The sequence below is a fragment of the Pieris napi genome, chromosome 10 (genome assembly GCF_905475465.1).
Source record: "Pieris napi chromosome 10, ilPieNapi1.2, whole genome shotgun sequence".
Classification (NCBI taxonomy): domain Eukaryota; kingdom Metazoa; phylum Arthropoda; class Insecta; order Lepidoptera; family Pieridae; genus Pieris; species Pieris napi.
The window spans coordinates 9,825,004-9,849,856 of record NC_062243.1 but is presented as its reverse complement, the minus strand read 5'-3'; the positions used below and the strand labels follow the sequence as shown (position 1 = coordinate 9,849,856).

At 33.9% G+C, this 24,853-nt stretch overlaps 1 protein-coding gene across 20 annotated transcripts in view; it reads right to left on the bottom strand.

Moving 5' to 3' along the window:
- Window positions 1-10,026: 10,026 nt before the first annotated feature.
- Window positions 10,027-24,853, bottom strand: part of LOC125053265 (mucin-3A) — a 30,917-nt gene continuing 16,090 nt past the window's right edge. Inside the window, exons 3-8 of one of the 20 annotated variants that reach the window (XM_047654537.1) lie at window positions 21,876-21,917; window positions 21,423-21,629; window positions 20,044-20,316; window positions 14,632-19,879; window positions 11,617-14,565; window positions 10,027-11,451 (exon numbers count right to left, since the gene is read on the bottom strand). In XM_047654537.1, the coding sequence (XP_047510493.1) occupies window positions 11,349-11,451; window positions 11,617-14,565; window positions 14,632-19,879; window positions 20,044-20,316; window positions 21,423-21,629; window positions 21,876-21,917 (8,822 nt within the window). In that variant the 3' untranslated portion in view covers window positions 10,027-11,348. Of the gene's footprint in view, window positions 11,452-11,616; window positions 19,880-20,043; window positions 20,317-21,422; window positions 21,630-21,875; window positions 21,918-24,853 lie in introns of all 20 variants that reach the window. The other 19 variants (XM_047654539.1, XM_047654542.1, XM_047654543.1 and 16 more) reach the window with 19 other exon arrangements.

The window sequence follows — 24,853 nt, the reverse complement described above, 5'->3', positions numbered from 1 at the left end:
TATAATATTTGGACGGCATAATTATAAAATATTATTGTCCGTGTTAAATAATGTTTTGAACATGTTGCCGTACATTTTACAATGACCTTAGGGTATATGGGTGTAGGGGTAGGGTTCCGACCCTTGGCTTTCGACCGCTCCGCTGGGAATATGTACGGCGTTTACGGGTAAAGTATCTGTATATGTGTCCAAAAGGAATCACACAAATGCCGTACAGTAATAAATGACCTATATTGCTTCTGCAACTGTCGTCGAATTAAAAATTTGCAGCGACTTACGGCACCATTACTTTTGTACGGCACTAGGTTTTTCGACATTTATTTTTAATCATCTATACACTTATAACAAAGCCGTACATTAATAATTAGTCGAAATTCCCCCATTGTACCTGAGAAAGTCCATTCACTCACGTACTCACATGTACCGCTCAGAAATGACGGCATAGTGCTCAGAGCTATTTTCAGATATAGTAACAGCCTTCTAAGCGTAATTCAGGTTGGGTCATTTCACAGGTATTTTTTGTTCATGGGCTTGTGGTCTATATAGGAATAAGTTCTCTATAATAAGTAGCTGAAAACCCCTGTATAGAATGACTATAGAATCAGTCAGTCAAATGATATTTGTTTTATTCTAATTGTTAAAATAACTTTCCTTCAGCAGAATTATGGATGAAAGAAATATAGATGGAGTTTGCTCACGCAATAATTTTAAAAAAGGAAAGGACATTTTAAATATGATGATAGCAATATTATATTAGCAAACGAAAGTTATATGGGGAATTAAATCGAAAATATTTAAACTGTCAAAATCGATTATGAACTTTGTACAAAGCATATAGATTAGTTGTGCAGAGGACTGGTATTTAGGACAACATTCAGAGACAATTTGTATAGTTTCATTAATGTGATTCGATTGTGACAGATACGAGAGTATTCGGCCTAAAACTTGTAACAGAATTTTAGTCATAGATGTTTTTTGCATAGATAGTTAGATAGCGGACCTTAAGAACATAATACTGCATCTTTTTTTGAACATTATGTAGTTGTGCAGGACTGGTATTTAGGACAACATTCAGAGACAATAATTTATATCTTTTCATTAATGTCATTCGATTTTGACAGATACGAGAGTATTCGGCCTAAAACTTGTAACAGAACTTCAGTCATAGATGTTTTTTGCATAGATAGTTAGATAGCGGACCTTAAGAATATAATACTGCATCTTTCTTTGAACATTATGTAGTTGTGCAACCCTGGTATTTAGGACAACATTCAGAGACAATAATTTATATCTTTTCATTAATTTCATTCGATTTTGACAGATACGAGAGTATTCGGCCTAAAACTTGTAACAGAACTTCAGTCATAGATGTTTTTTGCATAGATAGTTAGATAGCGGACCTTAAGAATATAATACTGCATCTTTCTTTGAACATTATGTAGTTGTGCAACCCTGGTATTTAGGACAACATTCAGAGACAATAATTTATATATTTTCATTAATGTCATTCGATTTTGACAGATACGAGAAAATTCGGCCTAAAACTAGAATTTTAGCTATAGATGTTTACATAGGTAGTCGCAGACTCGAGACCGAAAGAAAATAATACAGCATCGTTATTTGAACATGGTTATTTAATTCTGAAATTACCAGGTTCAAAGATAACGAGGTAAGTTTGTTCAATCTAAGAAACCGGTTTGTAATAGAAAATATTAACGAGATAGTAAGAAAAATGTATAACATTCTCATGCCTGCGAAGAAGCCAGATATTATATATTTATATCCCAAATCTAATATATGTCTATTGTATTAGACAGCTTACGCTCTACGTAGAAAAAACGTTATGGAAGCTGCTTTCACAATAACGTTAAGAATATTATTTGTCTTCATTATTTATTTATTCTTTTGTAGAAATTTGCTTTTGCCCGCACAAATCGGTGGCCAAAATTTAACTGATTATTTTATTTAATTGGAATGCTTATATAAATGTGAAGTTGCTTAATATAATGGGGTTTAATTTTTCAGTTCGTTACATAGCATTTTTTAACACCTAGTTTTTGCCTTTAGAATCTAAGCACCTATTGTTATACATTTTTCTCCGGCATATTAAACGAACCGAGTTAATCCTTTTGCACAAACCTGGACTTTGAGGCTTTTAAATAGATATTTAGAATATTTTAATAAAGAGATTATTCTCTTAATGGGTAATATATTTAATTATATTACGTTAGCTGGTACCTCCAAACGAGGCAAGGTAAAGAATAAGATACAATTTAGCGGTGTCATTTATATAACCTAACGAAGAAAGTTACAAACTTTGTGACTTTTAATCATTTGCTAAGTTAACGGAATTTATAAATTCAATAGATAAAAGTTCGTTTATTCGGAGGTAAGTTTGTCTAAGGACAAAGTCATCCTAATATATAATTCTATATGAAATCAACAAAGATCCAGGAATACTTAAGTTTAACGAGAAACAAAGAATTTTAAACGTATACTAAAATAATAAGCAATATTAAATAAAATATGTAATATAGACCAGTGATTTATACAGGTTTTGCTCGCGCAGATCTATATTTCTTGCTTCACATTGAGGGAGAACGTTATGACTGAAAAATAAAGGCTTGGAGTGGCATATAATAATTATATTAATATCTGACAAAATAATCGTTATTAAAACAAAACAAATGTATTTATATTCCTAGTAGCTTTTTTAGCACAAAGATCTGTAGTAATTTAACAAGTTTTAAATAGATTTTGTTTTAAATTGTTTTTTGGAACTCAAAAGCGAACCCTTTATAATAAACGCATGCATTGGTAACTGAGCTCTGAAGAGAGAGTTCAGACTGCATAAAATTTTACTTGAACTTACGCCACTTTAATGATTATGTCGCAATAAAAATATATTTACGTTCTATTTTTTTTTTAAAGTATGGAATGTCAAAAGTATGGAATCATTATTTGGTGTTGAGCAGTGATGCATTACCAATGCTCAGTGCGATCCATGCGAATTTTCGAAATTAAAAAAAAAAACTTGCGCGATCTTCCAATTCACTAATATATATACACAAGATGTGGATACACAAGATTATATGATATTTTTCTCATTCACTGTTCTAACGGTTTTACTAAACATGTTTATGTAGAATTCTTTAAATAATTTTCATTTTCTCATAAATATTTAATGACTCTAAAGCTCCCCTGTTCCGTCGACAAAAGTAGGTTTACTCACACAAGGGTAAATCCAATTCGCTGTGCCGTACACACGAACGCACACAGAGGACCGTGACTTGAGGGAAAAATAAAATTTCTCGCTAAGTTTATAATGGGAAAACTTTGAGAACCACTTAATTATGTTAATGTTTGAAACAAAATTTTCGAAGAGACGTTTAAACATAGCAATGAGTCAATTTTAAAATGCTTTTTGTAAAATAACACTATCTAATAACAATTTATTCTGCATTTATTGGCTGTGCGAGGTTAACTAATTTTTCATCGTTAAATACTGCATGGTTTGGTTATAGTCAAAGAAATCACTTATAGCAACGCCCTAAACTTACCAATTTCATTTAATATATAGATTGAAAATATATTTGTATTATATTATTATTTGACGCGACTTCGTTGTGATCACATTGACATTTTAACATATGATTTAAATCGTAATCCTACAGCTAACATAAATTAATATAACAAAAAACAAAAACTAACCTTAAACTATAATAACTAAAATATATTGTTAAAAGGAGTCCCTTCAGGCAAGGTTCCGAAGATACTGGCAGCGTTCCCCCTTTGAATAGCTAGACTAATTCTTTGTCCGAGGTAGCTGCTACCTCTTCGGTCTCTTCTTGTCAGCTTGCTAGCTGTCTTTTAGCTATTTCCTTAAAAACTCTTATACCTAGGTAACACTGAAAATGTTTAGAATATGAAATACGGCTTAATGGCGGCAACTTTCTATGCCAATACTTTTATTGCTTTTCGAAGTAATCTCTGTTCCTCTCTACACGTCTTCGCATTCGATGGAACCAATGAGACAAGCAGTGGGCCCATTCTTCCTTGGGGGTCTCTTCTATGGCATTTTCGTACGCTTTCACCGCATCTTCAGGGCTCGTAAAGCGAATACCTCGAATATTATCTTTAGTTTTGGGTTCGTAGCAATATATCCAGCTTCCATCACCTGTGACGATGTCAAATACAGCATTTGAGTCACCGCCGTTGAAATTATCTTACATTTGGGGTCCATGCGAAGGTGTTTCTGGTCGTCGGTTAAAGTATGGGGAATCCATATGGTACATCCTGACGCCTAAATGTTCGTTTAATATTTTTTTAACATAACTCATACCGAAGCCTAGGATTGCCCGTATCTGCTGATAGGTGACTCTCTTATCTTCCTCTATCATGCGTCGCACAGCACTGATGTTATCTTTAGTAGTCGCTGTTAAAGGATCCCTCACGCGGATCATGATTGAGATTGCTACGTCCACGCTAAAACTCGTTAAACCAATTGTAAATAGTGGCACGAGATGGGGCTTCATTAAGAAATGCTAATCGCAGCCTTTCATATCATAGCTTTGTTGTCACAATGAAAGTCATAATAAATAATTGACCGAAAGTTTTCTCGCGTTATGGAAAGGCCAGCGTGTCGGAACAGGTTGCATCCCATACCAGCACCCGGTCCATCCTTGGCATCGAAATCATAATTCAATGTGTGGGCACTAGTGCCGCTGTAAGATGGGGAGTTGACATGCATAAGAGTACAAATTGTACCTAAATGATTAAATGACTTATTATTATTATACCGTCCGGTCTCTTGCCATCGTCTCTTGAAATACCAGTCGGCTCAAGTAGACTTGGCACGTTGACGGTGGTAAGGGACCGGGGTATGATATAGTTAGGTGCGGCATGTTTCGAGAAGCAGCCTGCACTTTTTTGGCATGACAGTCCCTGATGTCCTAATAAAATATAATTGAAAATAAGAAATATAATTGAAATATTACATATATTTAAAAAAGGTGTGTGCTATCATGCGTATCATAGTATACGCACTTTTTCAATGTTGTATTTATTGTAAGAGCAATCATTTGTAAGATTTCATAAAATTATTTATAAGGTAATAAGGTACCATACCTACATAGAATCTTACTACTGTGGCTTAGTGATTTAATCATTTGGTTTGGTAACTGGCAAAAAACATATTATTTTACACCCTTCGACCGAAAAAATTCATTGAAACATTTTTTTATCTTGTTTAGACGAATTAATGTAGATTACACTTATCCGTTTAAGCACGTATTATAGTATAATTAGTTTTATAATATAACAAAATTAATTTAAATTTCTGTAATTGCATTACAAAATTAACTTCAGTTAATTAATACCTCGAACTAATCAAAGTTTCGTCCGTGTTCCCGAAGCCGCATACTATTGCTCTAATAGAGTTTTCCTGATGATAAGCGCCAGACTCAAAATAATTTCCCTTCTAATGTATTTTAATTTTAATTAATTAAGTCACTTTCAAATACTTCATGAACTAATTAAAATATTTTAATTTTCATGTAATTTAAATGGTTTTTAGTCTATTGTTCTGAATGAATTCGCATTGTTTGATGCCTGATCAGTTTCCCTTCTGCATCTGTTACAATAATCATTTTTCTTATTAGCAAGTTGGTGACCGGTCTTCTATGCCTGACACTCATAAATTTGAGTTAAGGGTAAAATTCAGAGCCTGCTTAGCACTAAGTATAACTCCTCTATGTCATAAAGCGTTACTCTCGACTCTGAAGGTAAGACATTCGGGGTTCTTCGATATATTTACTTTACTGTGATTATTGATCATATAGACAGAAAATTCCAATGGAGAGCTTCCAATGCACGCTTAATGACCTACACGAGACAGTGAAAATTTTTGTAAAAATGTTTTGGCTTCATTTTAGTGTTTTTAGTTATCATACTTACACTCTTTTTACATAGCAGACTATTTTTGCATAAGCAATTAGCGCCAAATTTTATTTTGAAGCTTACTACATATTATAATTGCTACTAGTGATAGTATTTGCTAGTGGATAAGTAGTACTATTGGGCACTAGGCTAAGCATTGGACTTGCAATTTTTTGTTAAAAAAATGAGATCATTTGAAACTTGTTTGGCCCCTCATTAAATATTAATATTTTACAGTAATATAGGTAGTTGAATTCTAATCGTGAAAAGTCTAATAGTAGTAATTTATATGCCATTAAGAAATAACGAGTTCAGTACCATAACCTCATTGAAGTTGAGCAACTTAATGCAGAATATTTTAAAAAGTAATCAATGCGTATTTCATAAGAATTTTGTGTAGCTATTCAACGAAACCCAATCAATTCAGTCTAGTAGAATAAAACCATTGAGTAAAAAGCTAAAAAGTATGAAACCGATGTTATTCTGTAACGAAGTTATATATTTCAAATAACAATAAATACGATTTACGACTCAATAAAAGGAATATCGCTGGAATTCTATCTCACATCAGTTTTGCCAAATTGTGTTTCCGGTTGTGTTCTACAATAGATCTTCAAACGAGTATGTGTAAATCATAAAGCATTACCTCATTTCGTTTTAATGAAAATATCATTTCCTTCCAAGGAGGTGTATCCAAACTTTACATCCGTCATTTTGCATGGGCCAACGGTCGAGAGGCAGTGGCAGGGGTGTAAGGGGGAACAGCGGGTGGAGCGGTGCCACCCCGCGAGCCTCGGCGCCCCCCGCCCGTCGCAGGATCGATACGTCATTTGAGCTGGTCGCCATGGAGACCGCGAACGGTGCGGGGCGGCGGCGCCGCGACTTCAGGATGGTGGGTGCACAGGACTTCGCGGAGCCCGCGAGTGCGCTAACCCGCATTTCCTTGCCTAATAAAAACATTCATATCAATAATTAACTAATTTAATCACTGTTACCCGAGAATCCAATTTCTGTAAACCTCTAAGGAATTGCATATTTGATTTTATTGTCTTAATATTGTCGAAGGTCGTGAAAGCGATTTGTATGAAATAGGATAAAAGCTCTTCCGTAGATCGCATCGTGACCGTAAACAGTCCCCGGCTTAGGAATGATCGCTTCTATTTATGGGGTGAATGCTTGTTAAATAGTTCAATAGAGGTATTCGTCCTTAAAATAGTTTACAACTAGGTTCCCACATTTTAAGAACGTATTAATGTAACTTAAATTCTTAATTAGGTGGGTTTATGACTTTTTCATATGAAATGACACAACTTGTTACTTGTTACCAACAATAACACTACAATATTGAATAAATCATATATACTTGTTAATAACCGGACAATAATAAATTAAGCTAATTATGGTAATCAAATATTTAGCATTCAATATGGATTATTATTATTTATATATTACAAGATTATTCCATTATTTCGATTGGGATTTACGTTTATACCTACCAAACACCGCCAATTAATAAATTTACATTTTTAAAAGGATTTGAATCAAATTTGCATGTGTTTATACACGCATAATTTTTAATTAGTGTACAATGTAGCACATAATCGAGTTATAAACTTATAATAAATTGAAATAAGTTGAATACTCAACAAAAGTGTGCCGAGTTATTATCGTAGCTACAATACAACCAACAAATATACAAACTTTCAAATACGTGTATTTGCTTATAAAACAAGAAAGTTAGCGAACAATATAAAAGTAATGGGATAGAGCGAGAGCGACAAAGTAGATTTTCATTAGAGTGAGTAAGAGGGAGTTATTCAAATTGAGGGTACATATTTGTACATAGGTAACAAATAGCTGGTTGAGAAACAGTGGACATGCATCTGTTTTAATTTTTAATATTTTAAAATCCAATACGCGATATTTTGTCATGTTGTGATTCACGGTTACCGAGAATGAACTAGATTAAATAAGCTTATTTAACGTGGATTTATCGGTAAGATGCTTTAAAAAATTAAGAGAACACAACATCATACATATTTAAAGTAAAACTATATCAATTTTAGAGATGTTGTATCTATATTATTTCGTTATTTGGCCTTCCTGGGTATACATTAGCCCGACACGCGTTCAGGGACGTAGAAAGCAGTTTAACCTCGTATTTATAAACGGGATAAAAACCTCAAATACTTATCAATTTTTTGTCTCTCTCGTTTGACACATTAAAAAATGGGACAATTTTAGCTAAAAAAAACATTTATGCAACTGAACGCATATTGAAATGACCTAATGTTATACATAGTTTGACAAGGTATTTCCATGTTATGATTATTGGACAAAAAGTAGAAAAGTTCCTGTTGAAGAGAGTTGAAGGAGCAACTTCAAGAACAGGTATTTACTCAGTTAGAATATGTAGTTTGAGCAGGTAGTATAACTTATAAGATTCATGCGTATTTGGTTATCGAAGCATTTATGTTACTTATTCTCTTAACGCGATATCGTACAACTTTTAACGGGTGATAACTTTGCAATTATTTGACTGATTATCTTGCAAATACTGTGGGAATTGTGGGAACAGTAAATGTATATGTAATTAGAATTAAAAATAAATCTTTATGATAATTTAATGCGTTTTATTGGGTTAAAAATTAAAATATATTTCCTTAAACTTAAAACCAATAGACATTTAATGATTTCTAACATACATTTCTGAAACATTTTATTAAGTGTTAATTAAAATGAATAACTTTATTTCATAGATTTTCAACGTACTAAAAGATTTATCTCTGTGAAGATAATTGTTTTTAAATTTTAAAATTAATGTTTTACGAAGACGGTTTAAATACATGCATGTAATTAAATTTTTGAGAACTGTAACTCAGTATATCTATTAGCATATATATCTATAAAGCAGTATAAATTATTATCATTTACGGTTGTATAAAGCGCCACCTAGCTAAACATCTATGAACCATTTTAAAAGTGCAGTTCTTTGGGTAATGTTGTCAGTAACCGCAGAGTTTTTAGTTTACTCTTCATTCCGCTAGATGTAGACGCGATAAATTGATTTTAATAGGTCGAAAAACTTAGTCATCAGAGATTCGTCATAAATATTGGTCTTATAGGAGTTATAGGTCAAATCATGCTATATTAGCCGTCGAACAGAATTGATTTTAGTTTTCTGCGCTACTTATGGAGATGTGTTCCTCTCAAGCAAACATTTGTATCGTAACTTAGTTTAGCGGTTTTGAGCACTGCCCTACTTTAACTGAAATCTGAATATAAATTGTGGTTTACAAGCCTCTTCGATTGCTAAAATTAAATATATATTTTATTTTTATGAACACAGTTTGTTCTTTTTATTTTTTAGGCAAGTTCTTATTACGTTATATTATGTATTGGTTACGTTACAGCCCGTACAAAAATAATGAAGTAAAGACGCTATTGCGTTTAGAAACTTATTAACGTAATAATAAAAAAATATCTTGCTGAAAGTCACTTAAAGAGTAGTGCTGTCACGTAGTGGTTAAGCGCGACTCTCAATCCCGAAGTCTTCCATTTCGTTCAGTTGCCGACTGTATACCAAAAGAGTTTACTTTCTAGGTGTTGTGTAACTTATGTGCGATTTACACTTTTTTGTACGTTGGAGGTTTGATTAAACACCGTGTGGTAACGGACATGTTCTGCACCCAAAAACTGGGGTTGTTTTTTTTGCTAAAAGTGGTCAATCAATTGAATCTTGGGCAATATTAAATAGCGATCTAAGTATAATTAACTTTTATAACAGCTTAAAATTAAAACTTTTAAAGAGTAAAATGGTATTATATTAGACATTACTTGACAAATGTAAATAGTTCAAAGCAGTTTGGGGATCAATGAGAGTATTTAATTTTATTTGAAGATGTTTTTAATTGATTAATTATAGTTTTGTTACCAAACAATGGGGAACCATGTTTATATTCAATTGACAAGTTTACGTTATTTTTAAATTAATGTAAATTTTAATTCAATTAATAAATTGAGTCACGTTGATTACAATATGTAAATAGGTTATTTTAAGTGGAATGAAAAGAGAAAATAAACGAGATGTGATTTTGAACGTTTTATTTAAACTCAGTTTGCACAGTTGTAAATGTAGCTAATTCTAGCTTAAGTTCGGTAAATTGTGATTAAATCCAAAGATAATACATAATAATTGACATTAAATTTATTACTGCTGTATGTATTTTTTGAAACGTAACGCTTTAAACAAATATGTTTGACTATTGCTATAACTTTAAATAAATAAGATATAATATAACTACAACCTGCGTACACAGAAACAGATTTGTACGAATTAATGTAACTGACATATTAGTGTAATGCGCGTTACAAGAGCCCTATAACTTTCGTACTGATCTAAATCTGTAAAAATATTTAAAAGTCTACCAGCACTTTGTATCAAAATCTAAGATTACAAAACGATATTATTGTATAATTCAAGTGCCTTCCGTATTGGCGACTTTCACTTAACAAGTGCTAGTAAAAATTGGAGCTTCCACGAATTAAAGAAAACAAGGTAATAATAGAGTCACTTTCTGTAAATCGTGAAATTATGAAAAGTGTCGGCCGAGGTTGCCGGCGGGGATCGCATCGATCGACACTTTTCGAGTCAATAAGATATGCTCCTGTACTTCTAAATTAAAAAATCACTGGTCTTAAACATGGCTTAAGTACTATACACCTAACATATTATATAAATTATTACAAATTAAGGCATTTACAACATCAGAATTCCTTAAATAACATAGAAACTTCAGATTTACACGATACTAGATTGAAGTGTAACATCGTGTAAAAATAAAGAATTGACTAATGTGATATCGGTAAATCAATTTAGTTTACGATCAAAAATGGTCAAGATTTCGGCGATCTTAACTGACCAACGAAGTCGTTAAGATGATGCGTCGTACGAACACGGCTCGAATCGGATGTGGGTAGATCTAAGGTATTCAACTACCAAACGCTTAACAACCACATTTTGGTCAGTTTCATAAAACTATTAAGTATGAAAACAATAAATTTAGACGAATATACGTAGTACCTATTATAATGGCATAGTTTTATATAAACCATTCGTTTGGCACTAAATCTTGTAAAAATTATTTATAACTCACAAAAATTAGATTCGATTTCGGTATTTAGTTCATTAATCACAGTCACCGTTGTTTTAATATTTAAGTGTGCCACTCTCTAATGAAAAATTATAATATCGATTACTAATATATGACACAAATTCTAAAACTATTCCATCGCGAAATTTGAGCATTATTCTTGTGCATCAAAGAATATTTTTATGAAAAAGTATTTCTTATCACGTAGATGTTCTAATCTCTGTGATCACTCATGTAGTTTTCTTCGAATCTAGATTTTCACCTCCGTCGGGCGGACACCGCGGCTGCTATCATTTGTCTCAGCATCGGTTCCGGGGTGCACGCCTTGGGATCACACTTCATTTGACCATCGCCGCCACATCTGTAATAATTCATTAAAATGTTAAAAAATCAAAGTTCTTGTGTTTAATTTTAATGATTTATTCCCATTTATATGTGTTATGAGGTAATTGCTTAAAGTTTTTAAATGTTTTAAGAATTGACTATTAGTAAAGTTACTTATCCAATTAACTGAGAATAGACTTACGTGCAGTGAAGACAAGGTCCAGAGGAAGCACGTACAACTTCGCCAACCTTGTACGTATGACCTTTAATGTGACAGCCTCTTCTTTGTGCTGCTCCTTTATACGCGTGAGGAAGAAAATGTGGAGGTAGAGTTGTTGTGGTAGTAGTTGTCGTAGTGGTAACGTTCAGTGTCGTTGCCATAGACACAGGGCACTCATAGCGAGGACAGCAGAATCCTTGAATAGGTTCCTCACGACATCCATGGATTGGTGGGGGACAACTCTGTTGCAAGCAAATGATATCACTTCTAAAGCAGAAACAAAAGTCGCATGGGTCGTCTCTTGGTATTTGCTGTGTAGATCCATAAACTTTACCGCCGTAACGACATATACCAGGTATAACTGCTTGTTCCTCTTCGCCATAGTCTGGTTCTTGTCCGTAACCGCTGACACCGCTAGGTGGGAATTCTGGTGATGGTATTTCTTCAGTGGGTTGATCATCAGGTTTTGTTGTGATTGGTTTGCTAGTTGTAGATGAAGTTTCAAGCAATTTTTCATCAAATAACGTTGTTTTAACTGACGTGATTTCTTCATGAACGTAGTGAGGTGTAGTTGTTTTTGTAAATTGATCGGGTATCTTTGTTTCCGATAGTACATCTGGTTTTTGAGCTTCTTCATTCATAACAGTATGGGATTTTTCTGTTGTTGCAGTTATTTCTAGATCAGGTATCTTCGTCTCCAATGGAGTAGAGGCTAGATTATCTTCGTTTTGAATCATAGAAGACGTTTGAGTAGGTGAAACTGTTGATTCAATTCCTTCGTCTGTTGGCTCCAACTTATCTTGCTCCCTAACTTCTGTATCTTTTTGTGGTTCTGAAGAACTGCTTATTTCAGATGCGGTAGTCGTGTATACGTCAATATTACTCAGTGTGGTTTCTTGACTATAGCCAAGGGGAGTTACCGTTACATCGGTTGATTTTTCTGTTTGCAGCCCGTTACCTAAGTTATCAGAAAGAGGTTGGTCACCTCGTTCAGTGGATTGAATACCTGTTGCTCTTTCTGTTGATGACTCATCTATAGGTATAATAGAGGTCTCTTGCATGATTTGATGTGTATGTTCTTCAAGTTCAACAAAGTATGGAGTTGTCTCTGAATATTCATATTTGGATTCAGTGGTTGCTTCCTGTATATCAATCTTATCAGCTAATGCATGTTCTGTGCTTAAACCTGTCGTGTCCGTTAGTGTTGAGCTAATGGAATCCAATCTTGTATTCTCGATCGGTGATTTTGTTGCGGTTTGTTCAGGTGTAACGGATTGAAGACTTTCTGTTGAGAGTGTTTTATCGGTTGTGTCTTGGGATAATATATCATGTTGGGTAGGACTGAATGTTTCCTCTTTTACAGTTGTTGGTTTTGTGTGTGTTTCGTAAGATGTTTCGGTACTGCCTTCTGGATCTCTATATTTGGTTGAATCAATTTCTTGCTTAGGTGTTTCCTCCTGAATTGTATCCGCATCGTTAGTAATTTCGGGCAATTCTGGTGCTTTTGTGAATTTCTCGGGTTCATTTTCTACAACTACTGTTGTCGAAATTTCATCCTGACTATTTGATAGTCTATGTTCATCTACGGTAGACATAGTAATTTCTTGAGGATCAGTTGATATTGATAGCGGTTGTTCAGTTATTTGATCAGACTTCTTTGTTGATTCTATGATTAATTCAGTTGTGAATAGTTCAGGTTGTTTTGTTTTTTCTTCAATAAGTATGGGATAGTCAGTTGCATCGTGGGTTTCAGATGTTAGTACGGATGGTTTGGTAGAAACATCTACTTGGGCCTCTGTTTTTTGCGTTATAGACGAAGAAGTCATTTCTATTTCAGAACGTGTTGTTAATTCATTGAAGGTTGTACCCGGTTGCTCAGTAATAGCACCAAGAACAGATTCGTCTAAAGATTGGCTAGTTTTACTTGTGGTTTCTTCCTTAGGTGATTCAGTTGTTACATCAGAATCTTTAATTCTACTTGTAGATTCAATAGATGGCGTGACAGTATCTGCATTTTGTTTTGTAGTTAGTAAATCTTTGCCTGCTGTTGTAATTTCTACGCCAGTAGTTAGTTCCGACTCCTTGGTTTTAGTAACTGCTATTGTTTGTAAATTTTCTGTAACAGATTCAGTTACTGTGTGTGGTTTTTCTGTTATAAGTGACATCGGAGATAAAGTTTGTTTTTCTTGTGTTTCAGAGCTATCAGTAAATGCTTTCGTTTCGTGTTCTAACTCAACTGCAATCGAAGAGGCCGTTGAACTCAATCCAGATTCAGGATCAAATGTTGATTCAGAAGTGCTTACAAATGTTTTTTCAGTGTCTAGAACCTCTGGAATAATGTTTGGTAGAGTTGAGGGCAATTTTACAATCTCAATTCCATGAGTTTGGCCTAAGTCATTATTTACAGAAGATTCGGTACTTTCATGAGGTTTCATTGTGTCTACAGGTTCATCTAATAAAGTAGTATTAGGTTTATCAGTGTTTGAGATAGTCATTTTATCTTCCTTAATCTCGTCTGTTACTAAGATTTCTGGCGTAGATTCTTTCATCGATTCAGTAGATTGACCAATTTCGTTGTCAACTAATTCATTCGATGACTTGGTCGATTGTTCAGTATCAGTTTTGTCAAATTCATTTGGTGATCCAGTCATTTCAGTTGATTGTTCAGTACCAGTTTTGTCTGATTCATTTGGTGATCCAGTCGATTGTTCAGTAACAGTTTTGTCTGATTCAGTGTAATGTTCCTTATCAGTTTTGTCTGATTCATTTGGTGACCCAGTTGATTGTTCAGTAACAGTTTTGTCTGATTCAGTGTAATGTTCCTTATCAGTTTTGTCTGATTCATTTGGTGACCCAGTTGATTGTTCAGTAACAGTTTTGTCTGATTCAGTGTAATGTTCCTTATCAGTTTTGTCTGATTCATTTGGTGATCCAGTCGATTGTTCAGTAACAGTTTTGTCTGATTCAGTATATTGTTCCTTATCAGTTTTGTCTGATTCATTTGATTGTTCAGTAACAGTTTCGTCTGATTCATTTGGTGATCCAGTCGATTGTTCAGTAACAGATTTGTCTGATTCATTTGGTGATCCAGTCGATTGTTCAGTACCAGTTTTGTCTGATTCGTTTGATGGTTCAGTAACAGTTTTGTCTGATACATCTGACGGTTCAGTTGATTTTTCAGTAACACTATTGTCTGATTCATTTGGTGTTCCAGTAGATTTTTCAATAACAGTTTTGTCTGATTCATCTGACGGTTCAGATGATTGTTCAGTACCAACTTTATCCGATACATTTGGTGATCCAGTCGATTGTTCAGTAACAGTTTTGTCTGATTCAGTATAATATTTCTTATCAGTTTTGTCTGATTCACTTGGTGATCCAGTCGATGGTTCAGTAACAGTTTTGTCTGATTCAGTATAATCTTCCTTATCAGTTTTGTCTGATTCATTTGGTGATCCAGTCGATTGTTCAGTAACAGTTTTGTCTGATTCAGTATATTGTTCCCTATCAGTTTTGTCTGATTCATGTGGCGATCCAGTTGATTGTTCAGTAACAGTTTTGTCTGATTCAGTATAATGTTCCTTATCAGTTTTGTCTGATTCGTTTGATGATTCAGTAACAGTTTTGTCTGATTCATCTGATGGTTCAGTCGATTGCTCAGTACCAGTTTTGTCTAATTCGTTTGATGATTCAGTAACAGTTTTGTCTGATTCATCTGACGGTTCAGTTGATTGTTCAGTACCAGTTTTGTCTGATTCATTTGGTAATCCAGTCGATTGTTCAGTAACAGTTTTGTCTGATTCTGTATAATGTCCCTTATCAGTTTTGTCTGATTCATTTGGTGATCCAGTCGATTGTTCAGTAACAGTTTTGTCTGATTCAGTGTAATGTTCCTTATCAGTTTTGTCTGATTCATTTGGTGACCCAGTCGATTGTTCAGTAACAGTTTTGTCTGATTCAGTATATTGTTCCTTATCAGTTTTGTCTGATTCATTTGGTGATCCAGTCGATTGTTCAGTAACAGATTTGTCTGATTCAGTATATTGTTCCTTATCAGTTTTGTCTGATTCATTTGGCGATCCAGTCGATTGTTCAGTTACAGTTTTGTCTGATTCAGTATAATGTTCCGTATCAGTTTTGTCTGATTCGTTTGATGATTCAGTAACAGTTTTGTCTGATTCAGTAACAGTTTTGTCTGATTCAGTATAATGTTCCTTATCAGTTTTGTCTGATTCGTTTGATGATTCAGTAACAGTTTTGTCTGATTCATTTGGTGATCCAGTCGATTTTTCAGTAACAGTTTTGTCTGATTCATCTGACGGTTCAGTTGATTGTTCAGTACCAGTTTTGTCTGATTCATTTGGTGATCCAGTCGATTGTTCAGTAACAGTTTTGTCTGATTCAGTATAATGTTCCTTATCAGTTTTGTCTGATTCATTTGACGGTTCAGTTACTTTATGTGTATCCTTTGTGTAATAGTTTTCTGTTGCTATATCAGTTACTAATTCACTTACGCTTTCAGAAATATTTGGCAATGAAATTATAGTGGTTTCTTCTGATATGTCATTGTGTTTATTATAGCTTGGTGTTGTATTTATTTTATCACCACCAAGATTTACAAAAGACTCGGTTGTTTTTTCAAATTTATTGGTGTACGTGTCTTCTATTGGCTTGCTTGTTGTATAACCTGATGGTTCATTTACTCTTAAGGTAGTTGTTTCTTTATGCACAACAGGGTTTTCAGACGGAGATTCATTTGATTCAATCGATTCTGCGGATGTAGTAATTTTTTCGTCTTCAATCAAAGGTGCTATGGTAGCCAATATTTCAGTGTTTTGCTCAATGTCCTTCCTCATATCTGAAGTATTGTTTTCTGTTGGGTTTTCATTAAGTGCAGTAGTGAAGTCTTGAGTCACTTCAGTATACTTTATTTCAGGGATCTTGGTTTGAGTTTCTTGCTTATCAGTTGATGTGAGGTCGACTTGCTCTATTTCAGATTGATCTTTTTGGCTATCATTTTGATTAAACTCGGTGGTTATAGCTGGGCTGACTTCTGTGAAAAATTCAAGTATGTCCTTGTCTATAGCTTTTTGAGTTTGATGTTGTTCAATAGTTGAAGGTGATGTTATTTCTGGTTCTGATTGCTTGTGTGACTCAGGCTGGAATGTAGTGCCTTCTTTGTTAAATATTTCTGTAGCTTCTTCTATCACCTGTGCCTCTGTTACTGTAGGAACATCTGGTGATACAGAATCATCTTCTTCCTTTTTAGATACTTCTGTTGACATAGCGTATATTTCAGGATGCGTAGGCTCATCTGCATTTTTCGTAAATGCCTCAGGAGTTAAAGTGCTTGGATAATTTTCTTTTTGTTCTGTTGTTGGATGTTCAGAAATAAAATCAGGTGCTCCGGTCACATGTGAGATTGGTTGTACTGAAAGATCTAAATCTGGTATTTCTTTTGTAAATGAAAGTTCCGATTCTGTGGTATCAGATGATTTGTCATCATATGAAATAGATGATGACAAATGCGGTGCAATAGTGATTTTTTCTTCTTCTAATATTTCACTGGAAGTAGTTTCGTCTACATTTGGAGGTCCGGTAACATGGATAAATTCATTTTGGTTACTTTCTTTGTCACTTTGAGAGGAAACCATTGTATCGGCGGTAGTTGATTCTAATTTAGGGTATTCAGTCAACATGTTATAAGTGTCTTTAGTATTTTCTTTAGAAACTGCTTCTGTTCTGATTTCTGTTTTATCAGCCATTTCTGTAGTACTCGGTGAATTTATCTCGTCTAAGGATGCACCCAAAGTTGTATGCATTATATTTTCATCCGAGGGTTTGGAACTGTATTCAGTTGTAGCTTGTTCTGTTGCTATTACGAGATGTTCTTTAACAGTACTTAAATCAAATATTGATGATGTTACTGTTTCAATATCCGGAACCGATGGTTCAGTAGAAGGCTTATCAGCTTCTGAATGTCTATCGGGTTGGTGACTTATTAAGCCTTCATCGACTAAATAGGTTTGAGTTGTACTTTCTTCACGAATAGTTTCAACCGTATGTTTAATTTCAGAAGAAGTAGTTATACTTGGTACCGTAGTTTCTATAAATGGTTCTAATGTACTCCGAGGTTCAGATAATGTAAAATCTTCCGGTTGTTTGGCTTGGTCTGGTTTTGTTGTTGGAATAGGTTGAATAGATTCGGGTGAAGTTACGTCATTAGGAGAAACTGTCTCCTGTTGCGTACAATCAGTGCCGGAACATGGTACATTGGCATTAGTTTCATCATATTCTTTTCGTCGGCAATTTTCATCTGTACAAGTATTTTCCTCATCTTTAGTTTCCTTATCTAGAACATCCGTTTCTTTATTATTGGGTAATTTGGAATCTATTATACAATCATCACCTATGCATGGTGTTATAACTGGTACTTGACATTCATTTTCATTATTACAAGGCTTGTTATTCGTTTCAAATTTATCTTGGATATCAGTCGGGACAACAGGTTTTGTAATACAGTTTTCACCTACACATGGTTTAATTACTGGTACTTGGCAGCCAGTTGTTGCATCACACGGTTGGGTGTCAGATACTGGGGTTTGTTCCTTCTTAGAGTCACAATTTCCGTTTGAACAGTCATTTAAGTCGTTTTGTGGTAAAACGGATGGTTCTGTACCTTGACAACCATTTTCACCGCATGCATGTTCAACTGGATTTTCTGTTGTTTTACTTTCTTGATTAATACGACATTCATCACCCACACATTCAATAGGCTTTGGAATTTCTGTACCAGACATTTGGCTATGTGATTCTGGGGCAATAGTTTCTTTAGTATTGCAAACATATGTTGGACAGCACGAGTCAGGCGAGTCATAAATAGGCTGACAATCATTCATATTTTCCATATATTCTAGAGGTGGAGTACAAATTATAGGATCGCATTTGATAATACTACTAACACATTTACAACTTATGTGGCATTTATTTGTACTTGGAACTGAAGTATTATTCTTAAATGTTACACCGCCAAGCAAGCAGTCTCCTTCACCCGGTATTCTAGCTGGTAACGTCTCTTCTAAGATTTCATTTTCCTGTACGTTTATTGTGGTAGTTTCTAGACTACTTGTTGTAACAGTAGAATAGGTTTGTTGTTCAGTAAACGTCATTATTTTGGGCGTTGTCTCACTACTTTCCTGTTCGGTAATCGATTCCTCAACATTAGCTGGTTTGAAAGTAGTTAGAGGTTCTTCGAAACTATTGTCAATATCATCAGTCTTTTCGGGTAATTTTGTAGCAATAATGAATTCCTCGTCTATTGGAGTCATATTATCTACATCGTCTAGTAAACTTTGTTTAGTAGTTATTTCTGTTATACCTTCACTTATTTCATTTAATTTCGGTGTAACAGTAGGCTCTAAAGTAGTATATTGATCTGAAGATTTAGTTGTTGATATATCTTTAGAGGTATCTTGTTTTTGTTTCAAATCTTCAACTGACGTAGTATATGCAGGCTGTCCTGAAGGTACTACTGTTGTCATCACATTCCAACCCTTTTCTTCATCTGTATCTTCCTTTAAGTCATTTGTATTGGTTGAAGTAATAGAAACTGATGGCTCAGTTGTCAATACTTTGTTTTCGTTTTCAATATCACTCTGTGTCGTTACTTCTGAAGAAACTGGATTAATTTCTGTAGAATATGGATATACGTTATGGCTTGTTACCGGAGGTGTATCAGAATACAAGCTCGTTATGGTTGTCAATAAATTATCTTCGCCACTTCCCTCTATTTCAGTATCACCAATTGATGACATCTCAGTGTAAGACTCGTCTGGCTCATTTCTGTATCCACTTCCTTCAACCCCGAATCTTCTTGGAGGTGTCAAGGTAGTAGTTTCTTCATTAAATTGCGTGGTTGATAGTTCGTCGCCTTCACATATATATGTATCTGGACAGCACTGGCCCTGTTTAGGAGGTAGCGATGTACAATTTTTGCCTTCGTTTTCCATAGGTGTACCGCATTCTTGAACTACACAAACTATATCGCCCTTCATACAATAACAATGTTCACAAGCTTTTTCAGTCTTTATAAGAGCTCCATCAAAAAATATTTTATCATCATGAACACAGTTTTGTGAAGCTTGTGTTACTGGCATCATAGTTGTAGTTGTTAACAAAAATCCAGGTGTTGGTCTTACTGTTGTAGTCATGTCATCCAGAAGAGGTATCTCATCTTCGGCATGATCTGAAACAGTGAATAAAAATTTAATTTAATATGCATAAATACAAATGTAAGTTCAACTTACTTAGTGCGTCACATTACAACATTACTTTTTAAATAATTGGAAATAGAATTCTTTAAGGTTTCAGTTTTAGATGCGAAAAATCGATAAACAGAAGAATACTCACCACATGAGTAACGAATAGGACAGCAGACGTCTTTGTGATATATTGGTGTGCAACCATCTACGTGCAAAGTACATTCTTGCATAACACACGTTGTCATGTTATGAATGCAGTAGCAATGTTCACATGGCTTGTTGGGAGTTGGTGGAACTTTGGCCCCTTCAGGAAAGTATTTTCCGTTAATACTGCAGCCATATTTGTCCATTTTGCCTAATCCAGTTGCTCCGTATTCTGCTGGAGATGAGGTGGATGTGGATGTCAGTAGATCTACTGGAACTGAAAATATACAATTTAATAGTTAGTTATAGGAAAATGAAAACTGTAGGACACATTGTACTTAAAGTTGTTTCAAACCAATCCATAATGTATTAACATACATAGATATGTCATATCGATATATCGATTTCAAACTCGAATTTAAAATAATTGTTTTGTACCCAGGACTAAAAACACGGAATAAGTTGCGTACTACGAAACGAATCTCTAAATAGTATATTTCATTACGAGTGCGGAAAGCTTGTCATTGCAAAGAGTTCCGACAAATGTCTACCCGAGCCGAGGCGCAGCCGAAGGTGAGGGTTGACAGTCGGAACAAGTTGCAATGATGGTTCCGCACGTGTACTGAACGACTATTTTTAATACAGTTGCGAAAAAATTAAGCAATTTAATAAAATATTAAAACACAATAACCTCAACTAACTAATCAGTTATTTCTTATAAAAGGTATAATTCACATATTCATCGAAATTACAGTTTTTTTACTTACTGGGGAAGTTTTAGGTTGCATATTTACTGTTTGAGACAAACTATTATTAATTTCGTATGATTGTTCATGTGTATTTAATATATAATATAACAAACAACTAAACTAGCAAAGAACATTTTTGGAAAATGGCGCCAACTGTAAAAGAATATGAGCAGAGATTTTTTTTTCTTCACCCATTCTGGGTAGGCAAAGGGAACTATGCCCATACAGCCAAATCTTCAGTAGAATTTTTTTATTGATATGAAATTTAATGAGATGAAATGAAATGAAACCTAACCTAAAACTCATTGAATCAAATCATTAAATCTGATATTAAAACAAATGAGTAGCTTCTTTTTTGAAATATTTGCATGAATTATAAAAACTTCTATGATTTTTTTAGTAAAAACTTCGTGGTTGTTTTTTTCTTTTTAATAGACTTTATCTTGACAGTTGGGAAAGAAAACGCACTAGTTCGGAAAAGGTAAAGAAAAAGCACGAGTGTGTAATAGCCCACATCCCGAACGCTATACGTCCTTGCAATACGCCACTTTTTGAGCAACTGTATTAAAAAGCTATTTTACCTATTATTACAATATACGATGACAATAAGAGGGTAGGTTAAAATTCCACTTACCATCTGGACATGTGACAATGGGGCAGCATTGATCTGCACGTTTTTCCACGGTGCAGTCCTGTCCAATGGGTTTCGTGAATGGACAAACCCTCAAATAACACATCAGCATTCGGTTGTGACACGTGCAGTTAAGGCATGGCTCGTTGGTCATGATGCGGTCGCCTTCGCCATAGTGTTGGAAGTTATAGTAGCATCCCTCGACTGGAGCTGAAAATTCGATGGAATAGTATTTTTCAATCATTTTCTTTGATCTTATGAAACCATTCGACCCTCATTTGTAGAGTGACTTTTTACTTAAAGATAATGGGTTTTATTATAATTAAAAGTAAAAAATAATTATATCGCAAACAATTTGCAAATTATTAAACAAATATAAAATATTATATTCAAGTTTCAAAGTTAGTTTTACATAACATATATCATTAATTATCTGTTATACATTTAGTTACTAACCTTCAAAAAGATCTAGCGCCGTCTGGTTGCTTGCAGTAGGTGCTGAAAAGAAATTAAATTAAATAAGCAAAAGGTACTACATAAAAACAGTATGCCACAAGGCATACTTTATGCATTAAAGTGTAAGTCTAGAGACAAATTGTATTGGAGGCATGAAAGGTTGGAAAAAAGAGTTCTGAGTAAAGTATATCGCATTTTTCTTAGTTAGTTAACCTCAGTTTTAGGGCGAACTGCACTATTGTGAATTGTCAAACATAAGCAACACAAACACAACAAAATAGGCAGGAGTTTAGTGTGTACTTCCTAAACAACCCAAAGGGCACAGGGGCAGTGTCTGGTTCATAATTTTTCATATAAAGCAATGAGTGTCAATTATATAAGCCATAGACGGAGGCATAATGTACTGCAAACTGATATATAATTACTTAATAAGCGACAAATGGTAATTAAAGTAACTGCGTGTATATTGAAACTGTTTATTCTTAACTGGTAACCGAGGGCAAACGTCAAGCTATCAATATTACCAATTGTTTTGATGCGTGAGATCATATAACAGCATAGCAGTGTTTTTCTTCCTATAGCGGTCCAATCGTGTAAGTTGGACAATAACTATAAAATTCGCAATTTCGAAAATCTTTAAGGCACGTTTTCTGATGAATCAAACTTTAGTTTGTCGATGATCTAATGATGATGCGATCAGGATTTTTTTTTGTGATTTTAGTTCATAAAACTTCATTAAAAAACATTATACGCATTACATCTGCATTTCAATGTATTTTTTTTATAAAATATTACTACTGCTTACGTTGTTTATTAACTCTTTTTTATACTGATCATAAACGTTTTACTTTATTGTAGTTTAATTAAAATGTGGCAATTGTACTTTTATTTTTTTACCAAAAAAAGACTAATAGCAGAAGATGTCCCGCGCCTACGTTTGCGTGGTAAACAAATCTATCTGCTATTTCATACCTTAGTCCTAGTCGTGTTCGCGGATCTAACATTTTAAGTTTTAATAAATTAAAATCCTTATTTGATTAAACTCATTTATATATGAACCAAAAAGGACTTGTATTGCAGTCAACTTGAGATCGTCAGCCGTTTACCTAACGGTCTCCTGGAATGTTGTTCATCTGGTTTGGTATTTTTATCTTTTGTATAACAAATCAATAATTATATAATACGTTGTTTTATATACTATAAAATTTATATGAAGTATATAAGCGATAAATTAATTATATTAATACTGGAATTAAAATATTTTTATGCATGATAACCTAGCTAGAATAAATTAGGGCCTAGCTTCTCCGTTGTGATAAATTTATTGTGGTTCGACACAAGGTGTTGCTTCAATGGTTGCATATGTGTCGTAAAAAGTTTTAAATACAATACACAATTGTGTTAGTACACACTGCGTAAAGATTAAAATAAACGCATAAGATGATTTATGATTATTTATTCATTTAAATATAGTCAAATATATTTGAATCTACTTAAGTATGTAAAATCGTGTGCTTAACGACACGGTCGAAGTAATCGAAGCGAGGAGGCAGCATGAATTCAAAATTTGCACTACATTAATATGGATTGTCGTTTCAATGAATGAATGTCGGCGTGGTCGCCATGCTTGATGAAGTTCACACGGTAGACCTAAACATTGTAGGTCGAATTTAAATATACTTCCTAAGTATAACATAAATTCTACACAAATTCTATGCACTGACCGTGCTAAAATTTCTAATCTACTTTATAGTGTTAATATGTCATTGTTCTTTTGTCGAATCACGTCATACTGCACGTCATTTTATAATAATTTATAGCGTTATATGAAATAATATATTACTTAGGTATTAAGTTGTTATTCTCTAATACCTAAACTTATTAAAAAGAATAAGAAATTGTATTTCAAAATTAGCAGAAATATAGTAAAAAACGACCTTTACTACTTAGAGAAGAAATGAATCATTGATTTTAAGATTAAAAAATTACTGTTGGAAATTTTAAGTCCTTTTTTACTAATAATACTCACGAATTAGAATATTTCGACGTGAATAATATATCGATAAAGGTTCATTCAACTTGCGATCTTGGCTGCTTATACCGAAATAAATCAAAATTAGTATGGGTTAGTTTATGTTCGGGATCGCAGCTGTGTGAGACGTATATCGCGTACGGGGATCTCACGAGTAACCACCACTTCTGGGTCACGAGACAAAACAACGGTTGTACCTGTTCTTCAGTTCAACTGAATATTGTAAATTATGACTAGATAAGCGAATAAAACACAATACAATCCTATTATCGTATTCATGTGCTCTCGGGGTTTTATCGTTATTAAACACCATTATTTATGAGTATCGTAAATTTTGTACTTGAATAAAGTATTTGAGATTAGAGGCCCGCTCAATCGACTACTTCTTGGATTCTCGACGCGGTGTTACAGAATGAAATGGTATACCATTATTCTATATATAAACTAATCGAAAAGTTAGGCTAGTTTTTGGGTAGCGTACATAACATGTAGAAGACAGAAAAATCTAAAAAATTACTGGTGAAAACACAGCTTTTGATTAGCTATAATTCTGTATAAATTATAAAACTAATTTGTTACATTTATGCATATTCATGAAATTAAAACAAAATAAAAGGAAAACTTATTATGGCGATCCGTTAATACCATTAAAACGGTATTCATTGTTGTTACCGTGTGAGTGTTAAAGGTTAACGAATGGTTTATAAATTCACAGGCAATTATTTAAAATATTTCGCATATCTCAGATGGATATTATGCTAATATGGCGCCAAATAATAATTCATGTTTATTATTGACCTCAAGATGCTACTTTAGTATTTTATTGAAAGGAATAATTATAATAAGCACGCGCAAATTGTTACATTTATAGGTTGCTGTATACGTATAGTTCATATATTTTTACTTTATGTATTATGTATTACTACTAAATGTAACGAATGTATGA